The 24,258-nt window shown below is 38.3% G+C and overlaps 1 protein-coding gene across 1 annotated transcript in view; it reads left to right on the top strand.

The window, feature by feature from the left end:
- The first annotated feature begins 19,456 nt into the window (after positions 1-19,456).
- Positions 19,457-24,258, top strand: part of TDRD3 (tudor domain containing 3) — a 229,216-nt gene continuing 224,414 nt past the window's right edge. The window contains exon 1 of the mRNA XM_061170837.1: positions 19,457-19,879. Within this exon, the coding sequence (XP_061026820.1) occupies positions 19,839-19,879 (41 nt within the window). The 5' untranslated portion in view covers positions 19,457-19,838. The remainder of the gene's footprint in view (positions 19,880-24,258) is intronic.

Here is a 24,258-nt window from a genome sequence, read left to right as displayed (position 1 = left end):
TAACAATTTCTTCAGGTTTGGCTTGATCTAGGGGCTAAAATAAATCAATTTACCACTTTCAATCATGCCATTCATTGTGGGGTATCATTTTAAGGTACTAAATAGTGGCTTCTGGATCTCCAGGCTTATATCTTCCAAGATTCAAGTCCAGAAAATAAGGGAAAATACCTCTTGCTAGTAACTCAGCAAAAGTGATAGACTTCATTCTTACTGGACCCACTGGGGTCACATTCTCATGGTAGATCAAATTATTCTCTAGAGGAAAGCAGAGGTCTATTTGGAAGGGCCTGAGTCACATACTTTTCCCTGGAACCAAAGGTAAAATTATGCCACACTGCATGGATGAGAATGAAGAGAAATGGGCACCCAAAAGAAATCCAATATAACACTGTTAACAAAAGAGGGAGAATGACTGTTAGATGGAGAAAATCCAGTGGAGTCTACCCTTTGGTAACTCAGCTCCAATACTCATCTTTCTCCACAAATATAAATTTCCAAACATGTCTTAGCTTGGCACATAATGACACTCCTGCCCTTCCCAAAGGGAGACAACTGAGAGTTTGGTCCAGTTACTGCATCTAACTCTAAATTTAAGATATTTGGATAATGCATGTTTTCAAATAGATCTGGATATAATTCTCATGATCTGAGAACCAGTGGATAAATGTAAAACCTAACTAGTTCCAATTAACTCAAAATGCAATTGTAGATTAAAATAGCTTAATTTCAATTTAGAATTCATATAGAGAAGAGGATAGCATAGGAAACAACCAAGGCTGGTCACTGATTCAGTAGTATATATCACATCTTGCAGGTAAAGAACAATATGGACTTTTGCTTGGGGAGTAAAAGAAAATCCTTGGTCATATACAATCTGGCTAGTTCTCTCTCTGGAAGGATCTCCCTAGTCTAGTATCCTCCATAGATAATGAGCATTAAGGTCAAGTCCCCTTCTGGTGAAGTTATGTCTGTAGCAGCCTACTTTCTGTTGGTGCAAAGAAGGTAGGGGTGTGAGAGCCAATTGTGTATATCTCTTGCCAACTCTGAATCCAGTGACATATATTGGCAGCTTGAAATGGCCATGGTGGGAGTATTTATACTACAGAAATCAGCAAATGCTATTAATCAATGTCCCCCTCCCCGCAGCCAGTTTTACCATTTATCAGGAAATCACTGAGAGGAGGTCTAAAGATTACTTAGGACTTAGGAATTAAGCAATCACCACCTTTCTTTACTAAATTTGAGATTTCTCTAGCAATGCAATCTAAAAATTTAGTTGACTCTGAGTCTGCAATTCCATGGGTTAATCACCAAATCTGTTTAATCTTGTTAAATTAGTCATTCAACTTAGAACCTGAGCAGGGATTTGTACTTCTTAGCAACCACCTTCAGTTTCTTCTTTATTTGTCCAGATCTCAGTGTCAAGACCTTTATCTAGTCCTTTGTCTCACAGCACGGTGAACATATGGTCTGCAAGTGAATAGGCAATAACTAAGTAGCTTTTAGCCCCCAAGCTGCAAGCCCACTGAATATTTGCAATTAGAATGATTATTCCCTTTTGCAAGAAGAGAGTTCATAACAAGAGATGCTAAGGAAGAACCTGACCTTCAGACCTTTTTTAAATGCCAATTTCTTCTCATACTAGGTTTCCCATCTCCTGCTTTGTTTGCATTTCTCTAGTTTGGTGCAGAGAACTTTGTTTTTATAATATTGCAAACCTTCAGATCAGTAGACCCTCAGGCATTTCAGATTATAGGACATTGGCAAAGGCTGCCTCTCTGAGCATAGATACATTTTTTTATCTTTCAAATGGTTCAATTGCTATGAAGTTCTTTGTTTTTCTTGTAGGAGAAAAATCAAGTGTGTGGTATCCCGCAAGCCGAGTGAAGAATGTGTACCAGGGAAGAAGAGGTGCTCAACTGTGTTCAGGGTCAAGGCTGATAATCAATGTGCTAAATGTCAAAGCTGATAGGTCAAAAAGGGTGAGAAAGAAAGACTGAGCACTGGATTTGGCAATATGGAGGTCTGTGATAACCTTGACAAGAGCAATTTTAATGGAGTAATGGGGGAAAAATGGAATGGGTTTAAGTGAGAATGGGATAAGAGGAACGGGAGAAATTAAGTCTTTGTCAGGGTGTTGCTGGGAAAGAAGAGCTTTGAAGATTATTTATAGCTCTGTGAAGTTTTGATTGTATGTCCCTGAATATATTTTCTTTGATGAGAAAGGTGTGTTTCTACATTCCTGTAACAAGTCTAGTGAGTCCTAACTTATTACCACTTGATGACACCTACAGATGGTACAAAGATGAATTAAAAAAAAAAAACCCTACTTTTTTTCAATTAGTCAATAGTATAACAAGGCTCTTAGCTAGGGTTAGGGTTAAGAATTTGTGACAGCTAATATATTTATTGACTTGAATTGCTCAGGATCCCTGAGTTCTCCATTTAATGCATTCACCATCAAAATTACCAAAAGACAGCTACCTAACTTCATATATATGTATGTAAATATATATATATATATATATACACATATGTATATATATACACATATATGTATAAAATTTTTTCATTACTAAAATGAAGATTAAAAGATTACCTATACAATGCTGCAACAATAACAAAAAATATACGTAATAGTTTGAGGCGTAATTGACAAAAATGATATAAATTCAAAGCAATACTAATCTATTTACATTTTTATTCATTACATTTAATTCTGCCTATTAATACTTACTGGGAAATCTCATTTTATTTTGTTAAAGTCAGAATATCAATTTTTAAGCTATCATTTGCTGGGAGGTCTAAATTTGAGAATGAATTAATTTACTTCGGTTTTTCTAAGAGCCTTGAATTTTAAAGGCCTTAACAGTTTATATATAATAAGGATCAAACCCCCTCACTATTTGTAGATAGAGTGTGCATTTCGAAGTAATACTATACTGGTTATTTGCTCGACATTTCTGAAAAGAGCTTAAGTACAAGAAGAAATGAAGAGCAGTGATAATGGAGGGAAATGTTGAACAGTATTATTATTCAGCTCTGTTCTTACCTCCTACCTCTTCCACGCTGTTTTTAAGTAGTAGGATCTGTCCTTGCTGTTACTTCGCTTTTTCATGTGGAGGGGAAAACAGTGTCTTCAGTCCCTATGCAAGAAAATGTTGGCATGGATGGGAGAGAAAGGTTCATTTTTGCTCTATTTCCTTACACTCTCCAGTTCCCCTGAGAAGGACTTCTGACTTCTCTGCCCTACATAGACATTTCCACCTCATTCAGCCACTCTCCTGTTCAGGACTATAGCTTGAGCAGTTGGCAGCCCACTATTATAACTGTCCAGGGCCATGAATAAGATTAGATCCAGTCAGTTATCCAGATTAAATTCACTCTAAGGTGAGTTTGATTTTGAAAAATGCAAAATGTTTCAAGCTCCTGGCCCTGTAGCAGGAGCACGATTAGATTCAAGGCAGAGTTCACTTGCTCTCCTGCACCGAACAGGTCACAAACTTGATTGTGGCCTTTACTGTGTAATCGTGTTTCCTGTGAGCCTGTAGATGCATATTCTGGAATAATGACTTCCGCATTTTTTAGTATAAGGCTAAGCATGGTGCCAGTGCTATTATATAAGAAAACGCACAAAAAACTATTCCTTCATGGTTCCTACTTCTTTACCACTAGTCACTATTTCTAAAGATATTAAATAGTTGATATATTTTGAATGTTTCATATATAATAAAATAATATTTTCTATAATAGAAAAATATATTTATTTTTATATTTAAATTTTACCAAATTAATTTAAATGTACCTCCTTATTAATAAGGAAAGACTGTGGGGAGTGAATTTGGTATAAGTTGATAACTATGATGATGACGATGATCATTTTGTGGTTTTGAGGGTGTTCTGGAAGAGGTTAAGGTATTGAGTCAAATAATATCTCCATGGATTCTTTTCATTATTGCCCATGATGTGTTGGAAATTTGTTGGGTACCATTCATAAGTGCATACAGTTTTTTAATCCAGAGAAGACAAATGGTATCTGTTCACTAATTTCAGTCCATTAGTCTGATCTAACCTAGAGTAAACATTTCAAGTTAATCAGATGACAGAAAACATTTATTACATTCAATAACCCAATGTTTATGTGTATGTGTGTTTTAACTCATTTAATCTTTCAAGGATTCCTGTTAGTGTGGTCCATTAGGGGATAATGAGGGTCAGAAGCTAAGTAGCTCTTCCAGGAACACACCGCTAATGAAAGGTAGAGCCAGAATTCAAACCTGGATGTATAACTTCCAAGTCCATACTGTTGACCACCAAGCTCTGTGACTAGCTGGGTAGGAAAAGGATGAAATAAGGTGCCTGCCTTTAAGCACCTCACAATGTGAAGGGAGAAATGGGTGGATGTATACACAAATGATATCAATGTGGTACACTAAGAACTGGAGAAAATGGATATTACAAAATGGCATGTGAGCACAGAGACAGGAGGCAGCAGTTGTATCTGGGTAAATCAAGTGAGGATTCACAGATGTGAAATCTGAGACACAAAGGAAAAGAAGGGTATTCAAGGCTAAGAGCATTGTAAGTAAAGAGCCGCTAAAGAGGAAAAGACATTGCACATTATGGAAATCATACAAAGTTTGGCATTGGGGTAGAGATGCTTGTGGCAGGAGTATTGGAATTAAATACAACAATACTCTGAATTTACTCTATTGAATAACTGAATATTAAAATAGTCTGTAAGGATCAGGGAGCATAAGCTAAAGGTTGACTAAGACAGTACTTATGACTTGCTAAGTTTTAAGCTAGGTCTATTTCTCTAGTTATTTTAATTACTTTGTCAGCATCCTTCAGAACACATCCTTTCTGTAGATTTTTTGTTTCAGGTCAACAACTTCGTGTGCATTTCAGCTAATGCCTCATTATTATGCTAACTGTATTTTCTTTGTTGAAACTCTATATTACAGTGTGTTACTATATATGGCAGGCTATGATTTGGCCTTACTGAACTTTGGGCCATTACCAGTAGCTTCAGATTGAACAGGGTTATTTTGAGGTCATACACTGATGCTACAAAGGATTGAATTATTTATGACTTTAATATTCACCAGTGTTACTAGCGTAAGATCCAATATACCACTTACTATTATCTGTCAACAAAACACTGCATCTGTTCCATTTGTTGATGACCGATAAAACAAAGCAGTTTGAATTGCTGCTTTGAACTCCACATGGGTTGAATTTCTGCCCCAAGTATTTCAATAATAATAACGATGATATTTATAATAAATATTTAAGAATTTATTAAAAATAATAATATTGTGTCTGATACTAATTAGCACCAATCATAATGAATGCATAAAATTAAACATATATATCAATATCTATGTGTGTATGTATATAATTTTACTGTATTATCATATTACTATTTTTATTTTTGCATAATAGAGATTGAGTGGGGGAAATAGGTAACTTCTTCAAACACTAGCTATAAGCCCAGCTGCATTTCTGTAAAAAATCAGGATTTGGTATAAAACATATTTTAAAAAGATTATAAATGAGAATATTTCTATCTCATTTGACCACTTTTCCCCTTATACTTCTTAGATTCAGCAAAGCTTAAGAAAAATGGATATTAGTTATTGTGAAAGAAGAGGTAGAAGAAGAAATATTTTATAAAACTGAAATTCCTCTTTTTAAGGGGTACCCCAAAAATAAATATATTGATAATTTTACAGAATTAAACCTTAGAGATGGAAGGCAGTTTAGAGTTCAATTTTAATCATTTAAAAATATTTTTTTCAAAACTGTCAACATCAAAACATTCTCTCTGAGCATTAACCCTGAAATGAGTTTTCGTTACCTCACAGTAGTTTTTCCTTTGTAAGAATCAGGTGGCACAGGGCATTTCTGGGGACAGCACTAGGAAATGAAACATCTTAAAGTCTTATTTTTCCCAAGGGACAATGTTATAGCTGGGGGTTGCTTTACTGACAAAAACTTAGCATAAAATAAATCACAGATATGTCCAATAATATAGCATAAAAGCAAATATTGAGTCATGGTGCAGACTAGAGGAAATGATGCAAATAAGTTCCTGTCACATAGTAGGCAATCCATACATGTTAGTGTCTCATATCGCAGGTTCTGGTTACTTTGGCTGCCTCACAGGCTACTCCAAAACTTAATGGCTTAACATAATAATAATCACCTATTCTCTCTTAAAGTTCTGAAACCACACAACTCCGATGGGATTTGAACCCAGTGAAAACTCAGATGGAACTTGAACCCATGGGCCGGGACTTGAACCTATTGTCCTTTAGTTCAAATTGCTCACCTGGTGTCAGGACTTAACTGAAGCTCAGGTTCTTTATGTCTCGTCACAGAAAGAATTCAGTGAGAGACAAAGTGCTAGGTAAGAAGTGGACTTATTTAGAGAGATACACATTCCATAGATAGAATGCGGACAGTCTCAAAAGGCAAGTGTGGCCCCAGGGCATATGGTCGTCTTGGAAAGTGAGAGTGGGCATGGGAGAAACACACTCCATGGACAGCATGTGAGCCATCTCAGAAAGCGAGAGGCCCCAAAACTTGGCGTGGTTAGTTTTTATGGGCTGGGTAATTCCATAAGCTAATAAGTGGGAGGATTATTCCAACTATTTTGGAGAAAGGGAGGAGATTTCCAGGATTTGGGCCCTGCCCACTTTTTGGCCTTTTTATGATTAGCCTTGGAACTGTCATGGCCCCTGTGAGTGTGTCATTTAGCATGGTAGTGCATTACAGTGAGCATCTAATGAGGCTCAAAGTTTACTGGATGTCAAATCTTCCACTATCTTGGGCCTAGTTGGTTCTAACCAGTTTATGTTTATCCTTAATGGCTATGTCATTCTTTTAAAGGTTGTGCCCTGCCCCCTTCCCTCCTGTTTCAGTTCCTGTGGGTCAGGAAGCAGAAATCAGACATGGCACCATAGGCTCAACTGTTCTCTTCTCCATGATGTCTGAAGCCTCAGCTGGAAGAGCCAAAGCCTGAAGGCTGAATCATGTGAAGGCTTATTCACTCATATGTCTGGAAGTTGCTGGGGATTACTGATGGAGGGTCTAACTAGGGCTGTTGGCCAGAACACCTACACGTGCCCTCTCTGTGTGGCCTGAGTTTCTTCACAATATGATGGTTGGGGTGTAAGGGCACATAAGATAGATAGGGAGATATTGAGCGAGGGGGAGATACTACACTGAACTTGTTTTGCCTTTTATGATCTAGTCTCAGAAATCAAGCAGCCTTACTTCTGCTACATTTGAACGGTCAAGGATGTTACAGGGACTCAAAAGGAGGAAGAATCAATTCCACCTGTCAGTGGAGGCATGTGAGTGCCACACTGTAAGAAGAGCATATGGCATGGGTATATATTGGTGCAGCCATCTTTGAAAAAACAATTTGCCAACCTATCAATAATCTGAAATAATAAAATTACACTTGAAATCATCAGGAATTAGGAGGGTCTGGAGGACTTTAAAATCCAATTATTTGGAAATCAAACCCTCTAAAGAAAAAAAAGAGTCCCAGAGAAATAAATTATCTGAGTGGGGCCATTCAACTGGTTATTCTAGTGTTAGGAGTTTAACCCAGGATTGTTGAATCTCAATTCTATAGTAATTTATCATATAAATATCCCATAAAATGTGTCTGTTTGTCCACTGATTAGAAAAATGGGCTTAATGTATTTAAAACTATCCATCTGTGTAAAAAAAATGCAATTCTTATATATGAGAAAACTAGATTATTGAAACTAATATTGGAGGAGAATGTTTCCCAGCTGGGGTTAAAAAACTGTAGATGTGTCTGATAAACAGGCTGACTCATGACCTCCCTGACATCTACTTGCATGAGCGAGAGGTACGGGGTTTCAGCAAGACAGGAGAGTGGAGGGGACAGTGCAGTGTCTGTTCCTCAACCCTGTTCTGTGCAGTTTCTTGTTTGAGCTTTAGGGAATCTGAGGGCTGAAGCAACTGCTGTTTCAAAAGGAAAGTGTAAGACCTACTGAGTAAGCAGAGCTTCTCTGGGTCCCAGGTGCCCCAAGTGCAACCAGGATTTGGAGAGGGGTAGTCCCCACTTTACGCAGAGGACGTGGTGGTGGGAACACTTTGCGGTTTGGCATGTTGAGGTTTTGCTGGTTTGGGGTCAGTAATAAACAATCTCCTAGGCAGAGAAACAGAGGAAAAGGGAGGTCATGGGATGATTATAATATCCAAGTACTTTCCCCTAGTGAGTTTCGAGCCAGTGGACGAAACAAGAGGCTAGAACAGAAGACAGTGGAGGAATGTTGCTGCCCAAGTGTTACACAGCTCCTGAGGAGTCTTTGCAAAACTAGAATTCGTTATTTGCTGTGGTGGCAATAAGTAATGCGTTAAGTCCCCTGTAGTTATGTTGTGAAGAGTGATAGTAAAATTGGTGTAGAGATGCTAATGTAGATGCATCTGAACCTGCTGGCAGATAAGGTCCTTGAAAATTTGGATCACACTAATAAACTATCTATAATTAACATTTAATTAGCAATAATTTTATTTGACTTCTTAGAATTTTGAAGGATATTTGGAGGAATGATTTCGATAACTTATGTCTAAAAAAATGAACTGTTACCTTCTCTTCCATTCACTCTGAGTCAAGCAGAAGTTTTATAAAATTACTCCATTTACTACCCTTTTCAAAAACATTTACTGAAGCACCTATTTGAAAGTATCATTATATGCTTTTTTGTTGCTGAAATTTAGAGATCCAAAACCTCTTCAATCTGGTTGTCCCATTTATTGTTTTATACTTTGCAAGGGTTAAAAAAAAAAGTAAAAGAAAAGAAAAAAGAAAAAATCTACCATATGAGCAGGATAATCACATGGAAGGCGTTGTTTGGATCAGTGCTACAGAAAGAGTGACAGGAATGTAGGGAGGAAAATAAGTAACTGATCGCTGGCACCAAGCTTATGATTAAGGATTTCACAGAGCGGGGGAAGATGTTTAACACAATGTAGTTTTTCCTAATTTTAGTCGTTTACATGCCACCCTCAAAATTCTGCCATATCCACATGCTTCCAGTATTTTTGTTTGCTTAACATAAGTTTTTGAACAGAGCCACTGTTAAAAATCTTATGTGTATTTAGACAGGAAACTTTACCCACTACTATAAATAGAAAACCAAAATAATTTGCCATGAACAGAAACTATAAAAAATAAACACAAAGAAAACAAAGCAATGTTATTATAGTTAGAAGTTGTCATCTACAGAAGATTTTGACCTTAAGGCCTGCTATCTTTTTTGTTAAAAATGGAGGTTGGCAAGTGTTAGAGGGTTGTTAGAAACACTTGCTCCAAACTGATACCTTCTCTTTGAGGCCATGAGACAAACTGAAAGAGAATTGGAAAGGGTATAACTTTCCTCTACGTGATTGGTTTAATAAATATTTACTAAGTTGATGTTATTTAATATCATATTCACAAACATGATAGAGATGTTTATGATAGAAACAGAAATTTCATGATAGAAACCTAGAAATGTTCTCCATCTCCACTTGTCCCATATTTTGGGAATGGTGTATTGGTTAAGAGGGTGGTCTGAGTGCTGGATAGGCATGGATGTAAATCCCAGCTTTGTCATTTAATGGCACAGCTATCATGGAAAGGTAATTTTACTACTATAATCCTGTTTTCTCATTTGTATTTAAGCAAACATTTAGCACAGTCAATAAATTTTGTTGTAATGATAATGAAGCTGCTCATAAGGTAAAAATGTACAGGATGTGCTAAGGAAGGGACTATAGATATATTTCTATTGTTTTATTAAGGCATTGTCTACAGGTTGGTTGTCAAGCAAATCCATTCTGACTTCAGTTCATTTGTTTTAAAAATCCATCCATATTGTTTGTCCTCCTAGCATCATACTCCTTCTAGCAATCTGACTTACTAATAGCGCCTCTATTTCTCTGCTACTTACTCTTTCTCCTACCTTTTACTGTGATTTTTCCTTAGGCTCAATCTTTGAGCCTCTTCTCAGTTTATACATTATTCCTCAGAAGCCTGGTCATTTATAAGGCTTTAACAATCTCTTGTAAGAAGATGACTCCAAAAATCAGTATCTCCAAATCTGCCCTTCAGCTGTTTACAGCCCAATTACTACTTGATATTTGGCACATCTTGTCACTTTAGATTAGACATGACTGAAGTCAGCACATCCATTTCATCCTCCTCTCCTTGTCAAGGATCCCACCATTTTCCAGTTTATGAGTGTGAGGCCTAACTGCATGTGCTTTGGAGTCAGAATACTACGGAATCTTGGCTCTACCATTTACTAATTTAACTGAAAACTACTCATCAACAAGATCCATATATATATTTGGTCAAAACTTCCCAATACTTCAAGAAAAGTGAATGCTGGAAGAAATAGTCTGTAAAGAAATGTAGATAAAATACTGTTTACATTGAATTTCATTACTTAACTGACCATTCTAAAGGGAGGATTTATCATCAGACACTGAAAGACTACAAAGACTTTTTGGGGAGCATTTTCACTTCTCTTTAAAAACATATCATCCTGTGAACTGTATCAGATCACGTTGTGAACATAAAATACATATGGTGTCTTTCCTAAATAGTTTAAAAGGTAAGTTCAATGGCTCTAAGGAATATGGCAACATTTAGTACTTGAAGTGCATTAAATGAAATAACCAAAATATGTGCAATCTAATTTTGTGATATGAAAGAAATACAGGCTAATTCCTCTTTAACATACTTATGAAACTTGCTCATGTTGAAAAGTTGTTGGAAAGTGACTGCCAATGATTTTTATTTAAATGAGTGATTATTGGAAAACTGAAAGTTATCCAGAAGATACATTAAAATTGTGATGATTTATTTTATAAGTGGGTGCAACTAGTATTCTTTTAAATGGAAGGTTCTTTGGGTAATTTAAAATATAATACATGACAAAACATTGATTTCTATACAGTTAGAAGGAATACAGCTGTGGTAGATATCTTTTGGAGTGTCTGCTTGGGTAAATATCCCCTTAGTTACCTGCTTCTTGCATGTGGTAGTCCTCTAGCAGTTCTGTGTGAAATGGGACCCCATCCTCTGACCATCTTGGTTGAACTTGTGGTGGGCTTCTTACCCATGCCATGCCATGCCATGGCATGCCAGAATGCTTTTCCTGAAATTTCCCTTTGGAGTCAAGAGTGAGAGTTAATCTCTCTGGGGCCTGGAACTGTAATATGTAAACTCAGGAGTTAAGGACATATGCTGTCATGCAAATTAGGAAGTAAGGAAAAAGAAAGAAAGAAGTTATGCATGGAACAGCAGAGATGTAGAGACAAAATTTTGCCTGGGAATCCAGTGGCTTTCAGTTATTGCTTTCAGTCCTTCTTAAGGTCTGCTACTTCTCTGCTCATGGGTTGAATAGAATCCCCTCTGTCTTTATACATACATTCTACTTTCCCTTAGGTGTTATTGAAACCAAAGAGCCCTAAGACAACTCCTACTGCATGTTCTGCACTTTCAGTGGTATATCAAAACTACATTAATACAGCTATGGAAATGTTTAGTGAAATATAAGATATTTGAAGTACTCAGTGATTTATAGGAAATGATTACATAAAAAGGTTATGTAGAATACCTAGGTTAAGTAAAGTATTAAACTAGAAAAATAGTATTTCAAATATATAAATATAATTCATGATACCCATAACAAAGAGAAATAGCATAATCAGAAATATAAAATATATGTCATAAGAAGTGTTGCAATGTATTAGATGATAAAATCCTTAACAAGGGTAGATAGAAGAATCTTCAAATTGATACAGCTACCAACAGTATTGCACGTATATGTAAAACTCTAAGATTCCATAGAATAAAAGATGCCATATAAATTCACTCTGCCATATACTTACTGGTTCTTATAAAAGTAACACTGTATTGGAAAATATGTATATATTTAAAAAGGACATAAAATCCTCCTCCTATAACCACCTAGAGAGCTATACTAGTAACATTCATGCATATGCCCTTTCAATCTTTTTCTTCACTTACAGCTCATGTTGCTGTATTTGTGTCTAATAATGCTCATATAATGCAAAATAATTGTATTATTTTGTAATAACTGACAAAAACCACAGTGATCACCTAAAATATTCAACTTACTAAGTAAAACAAATTGTTTCTCCCCTAAACAGTTAGAAGGAAAACTCTACGAGGGCAGAGATTCCATTTTCTTAATCACTGTACCTCCCCATGCTTAGCCCCTAAGTAAATTTTCGTTAAAGGATATTTGCATAAATAGACAATCAACAGTTACATTCAAGGACACACATAAAATACATAGCACAAAATCAAATTCCTTAAAAATTAGTCATTTTAATAATGAAAACATGGATTCATAATATTACACATAAGATCTCAGGTTTGGTTTGATATCTTCATAGCACTTGCTACAATTGTAACTAAGTAACTGCATATAATTAATTTAATGTTTTTATCCTCAGATGGACTATAAACCTCAAAGGCAGGGCTCATGACTGCTAATCTCACCTGCAGTGCCTGGCACAGTGGTTGGCTCATAGTGTGGGCTCAAAAAATCCCTGTTGAATGAATGAATGGCTTACTCATCTAGTCTCATGGTTCCTAAACCTTCTTTTTAATTGTTGAATCCTTTATTCAAATTAAAGCAGATAAAAGAAGTGCTGTTCTGCTTTGAGGGTGCTTAGGGCCTTAGACTCCAGCTTGCTGCCCCTTTTCCTTGCCACATACTGTGGTTCTTCAGGCAGCAAGTGGAGCCACTAGGGCTCCTTAGAAAATCCTTTGTGAACCACTGAAACAGTCTAACTGCTTGGATTCTTTTCTGTAATATTCGTACCAATTAATCATCTAACGGAAGCTTGAATCGTCTAACTCTGGGGAACTCACTCTGTTCTAAGACTGCCTGTTTCCTTGTTGGACTGCCTCTAGATTAGGATTCTTTATTAAATTAAGCTGAAATCTTTTCTTTAGTCCTTAGGACTATCATCTGGGATTGACAAGGACAAGTCTATTTTCTTCCACATTTCAAATTTCTAAGGTCACTATTATAGTCTTTTTATTTGCCCTCCTTTCCCCTTTATTTTTTTCTTGTTATTTTTATACTGATTATATGTTCATTATATTAACAACATAAAACAATATACTGTAGAAAATGAAAGTGTATTACATACATTATTTTAAAGTATCATGTAATACAACAGTGTTACAGCTTGCTTTTTTGAGATATTTAAAATGCAACCAAAAGTGTAAATAATAATTTTAAAACATCCATATTCTTACTACTCAAGGAACAGTAACTAATATATTGTCATAATTGCTTCTATTCCTTTTAAAGGAATAAACCTTACCAACAAAGCAAAATTCCTCTCTGGCAACTTCCCTCAGATGTATTCCCTTTCTTCCCCACTTCAACCAGTATTCTGAGTTTGTTGGGTATCCTTCAAATGTATTTTCATCCTTCTACAGTGCATTTGTGTGCACCTATACATCCAAACACAAATATATCTATGCTGTCCAGTACGTAGCCACTAGCCAGTGTGGTTATTTAAATTTAAATTAATTAAAATAATGTTTTAAAAATCAGTTCTTCTATTGCACTAACCATATTCCAAGTGCTCAGTAGCCACATGTGACTAGCAGCTATTATATTAGACAGTGCAGATATAGAACACGTCCATCATTGCACAGAGCTCTGTTGTAATATATATATTTTAGTATGTGCGTTTAAAATTTCACATAAGGTAAGTACCCTGAGTATGTTTATCAAGCTGCTCTTTTTTTAAAAAAAAACTTGGCATTATGTTGTCAAGATCCACCCAAACTGACATGTAGGGAGGTCTAGAGTATTTATTTAAACTGGCATAGATCATTCTATTTTTTGGTAGAAAAAATATATATAACACTTTTTAAAACTCATTTCTCCCCAATTGGACGTTGGAGTTGTTTTCATTCTTCTAGTTTAAACAATGCGTCAATGAACATTTTTCTCTGGAATACGTATCTAAAAATGAAAATGCTCAATCATAAGGTATGCACCTTTTCGGTTTTGCCAGATATTGCCAAAATACTCTCCCAAGTGGCTGTATTGACTTTACTCCTATGAGCAGTGCACTAAAAATTTCCCCATATCCTTGCCAACGTTTGATTATTGTCTACTAGTTTTTACCATTGGGTTGGTGAAAATGGAATTTTATCGATATCCCATTGTTTTAATTGTCATTTTGTGCTTATTGATGTGGTTAAACATTTTCACATATTTACTGAATACTTAGATTTTATTTTTGTATATTGCCTATACACATACTTTGCCCATTTCTCTATGGGAATTTTGCCCTTTTCTTAATGATTTGTAGTAATTCATCACATTAAAACTTGCTTTTATTTTTTTACTCCACATATGTATCTCACTAATATATCTTAGTTCATAGTGATCTGTTAAATTCTTTTCTTTCTTTTTTTTTGGTAATGTCTACAATGGTACCCATTATAACTTATTTAAATATTTCCCTATTGATAGACATTTTGTTTATCTTCCGGATTTTGTTTTTGTTTTTTTTGTGGTGTTACTGCACCACATTGACTACCACAGCCATTAATCTTGCTCACTGAATAGTTCTGGCTCTCCACCTACCGGCTCCTGGTGTTTGACTTCTTGTGTTGTCATATGTCCAGTCCTGGCAGAGCATTTAATTTCCAGTGTGAGATCCTCCAGAGTCTTCTTTTCTCCTACTGCTTCAATCAGCAATGTTCCAGATGGTTGGTGCTTTGTCAGGGTCCTGGAGTGAGAATGATCAAGGCCTTTCTCCCCACTCTCCAGACATCCACATTAGACATATAACATGAAAGAAAAATAAACATGTTTTGATCACAAATCACTAATATTTTGTGGTTGTTTATTGTCATGGCATAACCCAGACTCTCCTGATGGCTACCTATTTCTTGTACTCAGTAGTTAAGAAACTTCTTCTTCTTTTTTTTTTTTAAAGGAAATGAGGTTCATTTTTCATAGAATTCTACGAGTCAAACAATCTTTAGAGGTCAGCTATTTCAATCCTCTGCCTACTAAATCATTTCCTAAATCATGAGTTCTAGAACCATGACAAATGGGTTAACAGCAAATTCCCTGGTCTTTAGTTTGTGGAACCCCACTCCTTTTATTGATCTTTTCATGAGTTGATGGACATTTTGATTATTTTTTCCACTTATTGGCTAATATGAATAATGCTATGAACATCCATGTACAAGTTTTTGTGTGGACATGTTTCCATTTCTCTTGGGTATACATACCTAGAAGTATATATGAATTGCTGAGTCATATGAAAACTCTATTAAGTTTTTGAGACCTGCCAAACTGCTTTCCAAAATGGTTACATGATTTTACATTCCCACTGGCAATGTGCGAAGGTTCAAATTTCTCCATGTCCTCACCAACACTTGTCATTGTCCTTCATCTTTTTAACCACAGCCATTCTAGTGGGTGTGAAGTATCTCATGTGCTTTTGATTTGTATTTCCCTAGTGACTAATGATGTTGAGTACCTTTTCATTTACTTATTAGCCATTTGTATGTCTCCTTTGAAGAAATATCTGTTAAAATGTGTTGCCTATTTTTAACTGAGTTGTCTTTTTATTATTGAATTATAAGAGTCTTTATATATTCTTGATACAAACCCCTATTTTCTCCCTTTCTGTAAATTGTCTTTTCACTGTCTTGATGATCTTCGAGTCACAAAAGTTTTAAATTTTGATGAAGTCTGACTTATCTAATTTTTCTTTTTTTCAATTGTGTTTTGGATGTCATATCTATTGCTTAACCCATGGTCATGAAGGTTTGCTTTTACATTTTCTTTTAGGAGTATTATATTTTTAGCCCTGCATTTAAATCTATAATCAGTTTTGAAATAATTTTTATATATGATGTTAAAAGGGGTCCGACTTTATTATTTTGCATGTGAATACCCAGTTGTCCCAGCACCATTTGTTGAAAAGACTCTCTTCCCTTTCTTAAAACTGAAAATAGTTTTTTCCTGTTTACAGGCTTCTAGCACATTTCCTGAAAAGCTCAGCAGTTCTTCAAAGCTCCCTAGCATTGGCTCATCTAAGTTATTCACAGGTTATTTTAGTATTCTCTGGGTTGTAAATGGCTTAAGGTCAAAAGATTTAATGCGCCTCCGAGGGGCTAGGTACTCTTATAATACCACTTTTTTAATTGTGGTTTTTACCTCCTCATCCATAGTCTTCTATCATTTTCAATCTGAGAAACTTTTCCTTAACTGAAACGAAAGGGGCAAAACATAGTTGAATGGATTTTCAGTCTCTCTTCTGTTAATTTATACCATTGACTCCAATACATTTAACTCCTCCTTTTTGTCCTCTTGTACCTAACAAAGCTCTTTTGTCATCCTTAGGCTCTCCCCCAGCTTTCAGTTCATTGTAGACTTTATATTTTCTGTAAATCAATGATTCATCTTATTAAAAATGGAAATATATTTTTTTGTCTAGTCAGCTCCTACCATATCCCATGGCACTAACTTATCAATACAGAACATAATTCCAATTTAAAATCTTTGATGTGAAAGAAATTAGTATAATCCATGCTTTTTTCCTTAAATTTTTATTTAGAAAAGTTTCAAACTTAGATAAAATTTTTAAAAATATATAATGAGCACCTGACCCTCCAATCAGATTCACCCATTTTAAACATTCTGCCACATTTACCTTCTCCCTCTCGTTCATATATATATATATATATATATATATATATATATATATATATATATATATATATACATACACACACATATATATAATAATAAGTTGTAGACACAACTCTTCAGCCATAAATGTTTGACATAAAATTTCTAACATTAAGGACAATATTATCACATCTAAGAAAATTGTAATTCCATTGTACTATCCAATATCTAGTCCATTTAAATTTATGCATTTGGCCACAAAAATCTCTCCTACTTTTCCTTCCCCTTATTCTTTTAAAATCCAGGGTTGCATGTTGTTGTCATGTCTCTTTACTCTCTTTAATCTGGAAGAATTATTATTATTTTTTTTTCCAGTTGCATTGGCTCATTTGAACAGCCCAGGCCAGGTTTCTTGTAGAAGATGCCACATTCTAGATTTATTTGCCTGTTTCCTTATGTTTTACTTGTTCCAATAGCTCCTACATATCTCAGCCTTGGCACTACTGACATCTTGGATCAGGTGGCTATCCTGTTCATTGCAGGATGTTTAACAGAATCCCCCTCTCACCAGGTTGTGACAACAAAAATGTCTCCACACATGCCAAATGTGCCCAGGGGATGGGGGTGGAGGGTGGGGTAGGGATCCACCTCCTGGTTGTGAACTACTGTCTAGAAGCTTGCTTAAATTCAGGTTAAACAATTTTGGAAAGACTATTTCTCAGATGACGTGTATTTCTAATTGCATTATATCACTAAGCACATAATATCAGATTGTGCCATTAGTGATTCTAGCCTTGATCACTTATTTAAGGCAATGATTTTTTTTCTTTAAAGTAAAGGTATGTTTTTCCCTTTTGTAAGAAGTAAGTTATGGCTTGATACTTTGAGACCATGTGAAGATTCTATACTCCTACAATCTTTCACCCAGTGCCTTTTAGCATTCTCTGATGGACTCTGTCTGAATCAATTGAGATTGACTTGGAATATGGTGATTTTCTAATTCTATTATTTGTTCTACATTTATTCTCTGGTATTTCTTTGAAAGAAAAGTTTCATCCTCCCTCCTTTTATTTATTTTTACTGGCACTCTGAATTCTTGCATTTTCTTTATCCTTTTTTAAAAATTCAATTATTGTAATTATTCTTTTTGATGCTCATATTATCCCAAATTCCTCCAGTGGGAATCTTCGACCCATTCTTTAAAGCATTTCTTGAAGTAAGGGAATTTAGTGTTTTGTGGAGCATTTTATTAAAGTTATTTTAAGTACCACACAATGGTAAATTCTTATTGTACACACTGCATATGAGACCAAATGTGTAAAGGCTTCACATTTAACCAGCAAAGAATTCTGATGATTGGGACAACATATTACTTTCATAGTTAACAAGTTACACTAGTTGAAAAATGCAATTGGTAAGAGAAAATTCCACAACGAATAAAAATTATTAGCAATTTAAATTTGAGTCATCTATTTAGCTTCAGAATGGTAAATCTTTTCCTGACTCCTGGATATTTTGAATGGTGCCTATAAATTGAAATACACATGTAGTATATCTATGGACTAAACATTGTATACTACTGCAAAATGTAGGGACAAGGATATAGTTATTTCTGATTCTAAAAGTGCTTGGAAACATGTTTCATTAAAATCAGTATCTAAGCAACGTGCTTGGACACACATTTCAGTAGCATCACAGCTAAGCAAAGCATCGTGAAAAAAATTTGCATTAAGGAATTTAACTCCACCCAGTGTAATTATCCTCTTCCTTCTGTAACTGTCAGTTTCCTCCCCAGTCCCAGGAGCGACTCTGCCCAATTCCGCAGTCTCTGCTCTAAATCCACGTTGGTGATAATGAAACAGATGAGGCAGCCCCGCTATAGGGTTGAAGGTTTTAAGTCTTCCAAAGCGACTTGGCACGTGGGACCAGAGCCACTCGATTGAATATTTCTCCCCAGCAGCCACAAGACTGGAAAACCGTGGAGGGTGGAGCAAACTCTCAGGGAGCGTCTCCCGGGCCCAGCGCCCCTTCCGCCTGTTCCTCCGATTGGCTGGCGTGAGTCTCGGCCGCCCAATCGCGTTGGAGTGTCTCCTGCGTTGCTCGGCGGCGCCGCCGCGCAGGCCCACTCGGAAGCCGCCTCTACGCTTCAGTCCCCCGGAGAGCCAGAGAAGGGCAGCGGCAAGCGGCGGGTGGGAACTGGGCCTGGCAGTGCCCGTGCCAATATCAGAGGGCCGTGCCGGGACCTGGACGGGCCCAGTGGGAGAGCGACAGGAAAAGCAAGCACCGACAGAACTCCCCGATTTTCCCATATCCCTTAAGTGCAGGTTTTCCCTGGGTTGACCCATTCACTTTTACTGTAGTGTGGGACCTGGACAGTCCGATTTAGCTGTGGGGAGTCGAAAAAATCCGATTATATTTCTTTTCTTTGTATCCGGGCAGATCGAAAAAGGGAGCAAATGGAGCGAATTTTCATAAGAAAGTAAACTTTTCTCCTGTGTGGAGTGGACTGGGAACACCCTTCCTTTGACTTTCCCTGTACGAAATGTGGCCTTATTAGTGCTTAACTGGAAGCGCTTTTCCGCCACCGCCCGAGCGTCTCAGCTCTGGCGCTGTCCTGCCCTCTCGGAGGTGGCCGCCTGTGGGCGCTGGAAACGCGGCCTTACTTTCTGCTGTACAAAGAACCGCCCCACTAGTTTCCACGGTGTGCAACTCAGAAAAGTGACCCCGAACGAAAAGCAACCGGCCTTCGGCGGAGAGGTCGTGCCGTGCTCTTTACCGACAAACTTGCCCCGACCTGCAGGCCTCTGCCTGTTCTAGGCGGATCGCCGCTATCGGCGCGCCACAGCCTCACAGCCTCACGCCAGGCCGGCCCCTGCGGCCGCTCGGAAAACGCGGCGAGCGGAACCCGCACGCGGAAGCGCCGGGCGCACTGAGCATGCCCAGTTGCAGAGCCGACCAGAGGAGTTTTTTTCTTTTCTTTTCTTTTTTCTTTTTCTTTCTTTTTTTTTTTTTTTTTTGGTCTCAAGCAGCAGGCCTTCTCCCCACCCCCACCCAAGCCCCCCACCACCCCCGGCCTAAGCAGCTACCATGGCCGAGGTCCCCGGCGCGGTGTTGTCCCAGGCGGGTTGGTAAGTGGCGAGTCTCATCGGCCGCGGGCGCGGGCCGGGCCGGAGTAGGGTTGGGGTTGGGGCGGTGGGGTGCGTGTCGGGGTAGGCGGAGGCCGCCGCCCGCCCCCGGCCTCTCCCCGGGCCCTCCGGGCCGGCTCCGCCCCCGGCGCCACGCGGAGCCGAGCGAGTCCCCCAGCTCCCCTCGGCGTGGCGGCGCGGCCTGGGCCCCGGGAGGCGGGCGGCGCGCCGGGGAGAGGCCGGGGGCCGCGGGCAGGGCGGCGGGGCGGGCGGCGACGCAGGCCCGAGCCGAGCCGCGCGGGCGGACCCTCAGCGCCACCGCGCCGCTCCGGGGGTTGTTGCCGCGGCTGGACGAGGGGAGGCGAGGGCTGGAGAACGGAGTGCGGCGGAGAGGGACGAGCGCGACCGGAGCCCGCGGCCCCGCGGGAAGTTGAGGGCAGAGCACAGCCCGGGTTGTTGTCGGGCCGCGTCTTCGTCCTCCTTATTCCAAAGTACAGGACGGAGCAGGGGAAAGCCGCCCTCTGCGGCACACACACAACTTCGGAAGCTGAGAATGACCACATTAACTCGTGTGGATGCTCCGTAGAACTTTTCTTGAAAGGATGACGGTGTTCGGATTTTTAAAGACATGTTAAGATTTTAGGATCTGAAAACAATAAAAAAATTATGCGAATTAAGCAGTTTGTGCAACTTCGGCCATTAGGGTTGTAAACATCCAGTTTAATTTACTAACGGTTTAACAGGCCTGCATGGGCACAGTCTGGGATGAAGGGTGGGAAGGAGGTTGAAAAAGATTTGCCCCTGCTCTCTGGAAGTTCACTATCTTAGCGAAAAGAGGGGAAGGAGGCATTAAAACAACAAACACAAAAACGGGAAATTGTGGTAAACTGTACAGAGGTGCAGGCAAATGTGGTATGGAATTGGAGAGGAAGGAGAGTTAATTTCCTAGACAGAGGTGCAGGCAAATGTGGTATGGAATTGGAGAGGAAGGAAAGTTAATTTCCTAGAGAAGTGGGCTTTGGGAGATGGTGAGGAAAAGGCTTTGTAGATACAGAGCCGCTGGAGATGAGGCACAGAGGTAGGAAAGTGCCTATTGGTTTGCAGAATTGATATTAGATCCCTGTGGTTCCTGAAAGTAGAAGGGTGTCCAATGTAGATTAAGACCTTAAAAGTTTGTGGCCAGGATATGGAGCCTACAAGTACCTAAAGGATGGATTTGATTTTGTGAATGAAATTTTTGATTAGAGGGCTGTAACACCTGTGTTTTGAAGACGCTGTTCCTGGCTCTACTGGCACCTCATTTTACAGGTGAAGAGATTGAGGCACAAAATTGTTAAGTAACTTTCCCAAAAAAATGACATAACTGGAAAGTGGTGGAGTTGAATGGTGAGCACAGAGGGGCTGGTTCCAGCTCTGGTGCTTTTAACTGTTACTGTTCTGACAGTTTTTGCTTAGAACACTCTTGGCATAACAAACTGTAGCGTTAAAAACTCACCTTTTTCAGTTTTATTTTTGTTCTTCTAACTGGAATTTCTACATTCAGTTTCTTTACCTCACAACGCTGTCTTGAAAAATCTTGGATCACTCTTTCTGAGTTTTTCCCCATTCTTCGTTTGATTAAGCCTTAGTTCTTCAAACTAGTTGTATGAATTCGTTTACAGTCTTTTACTGCTTTCCAACATGATCCCACCTGTGTTAGAAAGGCCAGTCTCAATATTTTGATTCCAAACACATACTAAATTGTTCTTTGGACTCTAAGATCCTTAAGGGTGGGTAAACTGCATCGTATGTTTCTGTATATCTGTAATGCCAGGGAGCTCACTACCTTGTAGTTTCTTTTTTTTTTTTTTGAATTTTATTTAATTTATTTTTTTATACAGCAGGTTCTTATTAGTTATCCATTTTATACATATTAGTGTATATATGTCAATCCCAATCTCCCAATTCATCCCACCACCGCACCCCCGCCCCTGCCACTTTCCCCCCTTGGTGTCCATACGTTTGTTCTCTACATCTGTGTCTCTATTTCTGTCCTGCAAACCAGTCCATCTGTACCATTTTTCTAGGTTCCACATATATGCATTAATATACGATATTTGTTTTTCTCTTTCTGACTTATTTCACTCTGTATGACAGTCTCTAGATCCATCCACGTATCTGCAAATGACCCAGTTTCGTTCCTTTTTATGGCTGAGTAATATTCCATTTTATATATGTGCCACATCTTTATCCATTCATCTGTCGATGGGCATTTAGATTCTTTCCATGGCCTGGCTATTGTAAATAGTGCTGCAGTGAACATTGGGGTGCATGTGTCTTTTTGAATTATGGTTTTCTCTGGGTATATGCCCAGTAGTGGGATTGCTGGGTCATATGGTAATTCTATTTTTAGTTTTTTAAGGAACCTCCATACTGTTCTCCATAGTGGCTGTATCAAAATTTACATTCCCACCAACAGTGCAAGAGGGTTCCCTTTTCTTCACACCCTCTCCAGCATTTGTTGTTTGTAGATTTTCTGATGATGCCCATTCTAACTGGTGTGAGGTGATACCTCATTGTAGTTTTGATTTGCATTTCTCTAATAATTAGTGATGTTGAGCATCTTTTCATGTGCCTCTTGGCCATCTGTATGTCTTCTTTGGAGAAAGGTGTATTTAGGTTTTCTGCCCATTTTTGGATTGGGTTCTTTGTTTTTTTAATATTGAGCAGCAGGTGCTGTTTATATGTTTTGGAGATTAATCCTTTGTCCATTGATTCCTTTGCAAATATTTTTTGCCATTCTGAGGGTTGTCTTTTCGTCTGGTTTGTAGTTTGCTTTGCAAAAGCTTTTAAGTTTCATTAGGTCCCATTTGTTTATTTTTGTTTTTATTTCCATTACTCTAGGAGGTGGATCAAAAAAGATCTTGCTGTGATTTATGTCAAAGACTGTTCTACCTAAGTCTTCCTCTAAGAGTTTTATAGTGTTCAGTCTTACATTTAGGTCTGTAACCCATTTTGAGTTTATTTTTGTGTATGGTGTTAGGGAGTGTTCTGATTTCATTCTTTTACATGTAGCTGTCCAGTTTTCCCAGCACCACTTATTGAAGAGACTGTCTTTTCTCCATTGTATATCCTTGCCTCCTTTGTCATAGATTAGTTGACCATAGGTGAGTGAGTTTATCTCTGGGCTTTCTATCCTGTTCCATTGATCTATGTTTCTGTTTTTGTACCAGTACCATATTGTCTTGATTACTGTAGGTTTGTAGTACAGTCTGAAGTCAGGGAGTCTGATTCCTCCAGCTCTGTTTTTTTTTCCATAAGACTGCTTTGGCTATTCAGGGTCATTTGTGTCTCCATACAAATTTTAAGGTTTTTTTGTTCTAGTTCTGTAAAAAATGCCATTGGTAGTTTGATAGGGATTGCATTGAATCTGTAGATTGTTTTGGGTAGTATAGTCATTTTCACACTATTGATTCTTCCAATCCAGGAACATGGTATATCTCTCCATCTGTTGGTATCATCTTTAATTTCTTTCATCACAGTCTTTTTTTTTTTTTGAAAGGGGTCTGGAAGGAAGCCGCCTGTTTGTTGATGATGGTTACTTGCAGGGAGGCTCTGGGAGCTGGGCAGGGGAGGTATTGGTGAAGGGGACTTCATGTTCTGTTCTGGATTGTCTGAATCTTTTTTTTTTTTTTAATTTTTATTTATTTATTTATGGCTGTGTTGGGTCTTCATTTCTGTGCGAGGGCTTTCTCTAGTTGCAGCAAGTGGGGGCCGCTCTTCATCGCGGTGTGTGGGCCTCTCACTGTCGCGTCCTTTCTTGTTGTGGAGCACAGGCTCCAGACGCGCAGGCTCAGTAATTGTGGCTCACGGGCCTAGTTGCTCCGCGGCACGTGGCATCTTCCCAGACCAGGGCTCGAACCCATGTCCCCTGCATTGGCAGGCAGATTCTCAACCACTGCGCCACCAGGGAAGCCCTCATCACTGTCTTATAGTTTTCTGCATACAGGTCTTTTGTCTCCCTAGGTAGGTTTATTCCTAGGTATTTTATTCTTTTTGTTGCAATGGTAAATGGGAGTGTTTCCTAAATTTCTCTTTCAGATTTTTCATCATTAGTGTATAGGAATGCAAGAGATTTCTGTGCATTAATTTTGTATCCTGCAACTTTACCAAATTCATTGATCAGTTCTAGTAGTTTTCTGGTGGCATCTTTAGGATTCTCTATGTATAGTATTATGTCATCTGCAAACAGTGACAGTTTTACTTCTTTTCCAATTTGTATTCCTTTTATTTCTTTTTCTTCTCTGATTGCTGTGGCTAGGACTTCCAAAACTATGTTGAATAATAGTGGCGAGAGTGGACATCCTTGTCTTGTTCCTGATCTTAGAGAAAATGGTTTCAGT

Source organism: Eubalaena glacialis, chromosome 16, assembly GCF_028564815.1.
Source record: "Eubalaena glacialis isolate mEubGla1 chromosome 16, mEubGla1.1.hap2.+ XY, whole genome shotgun sequence".
NCBI classification, from domain to species: Eukaryota; Metazoa; Chordata; class Mammalia; order Artiodactyla; family Balaenidae; genus Eubalaena; species Eubalaena glacialis.
The sequence above is the reverse complement of the archived record's forward strand: the minus strand, read 5'-3'. Positions and strand labels throughout refer to the sequence as shown.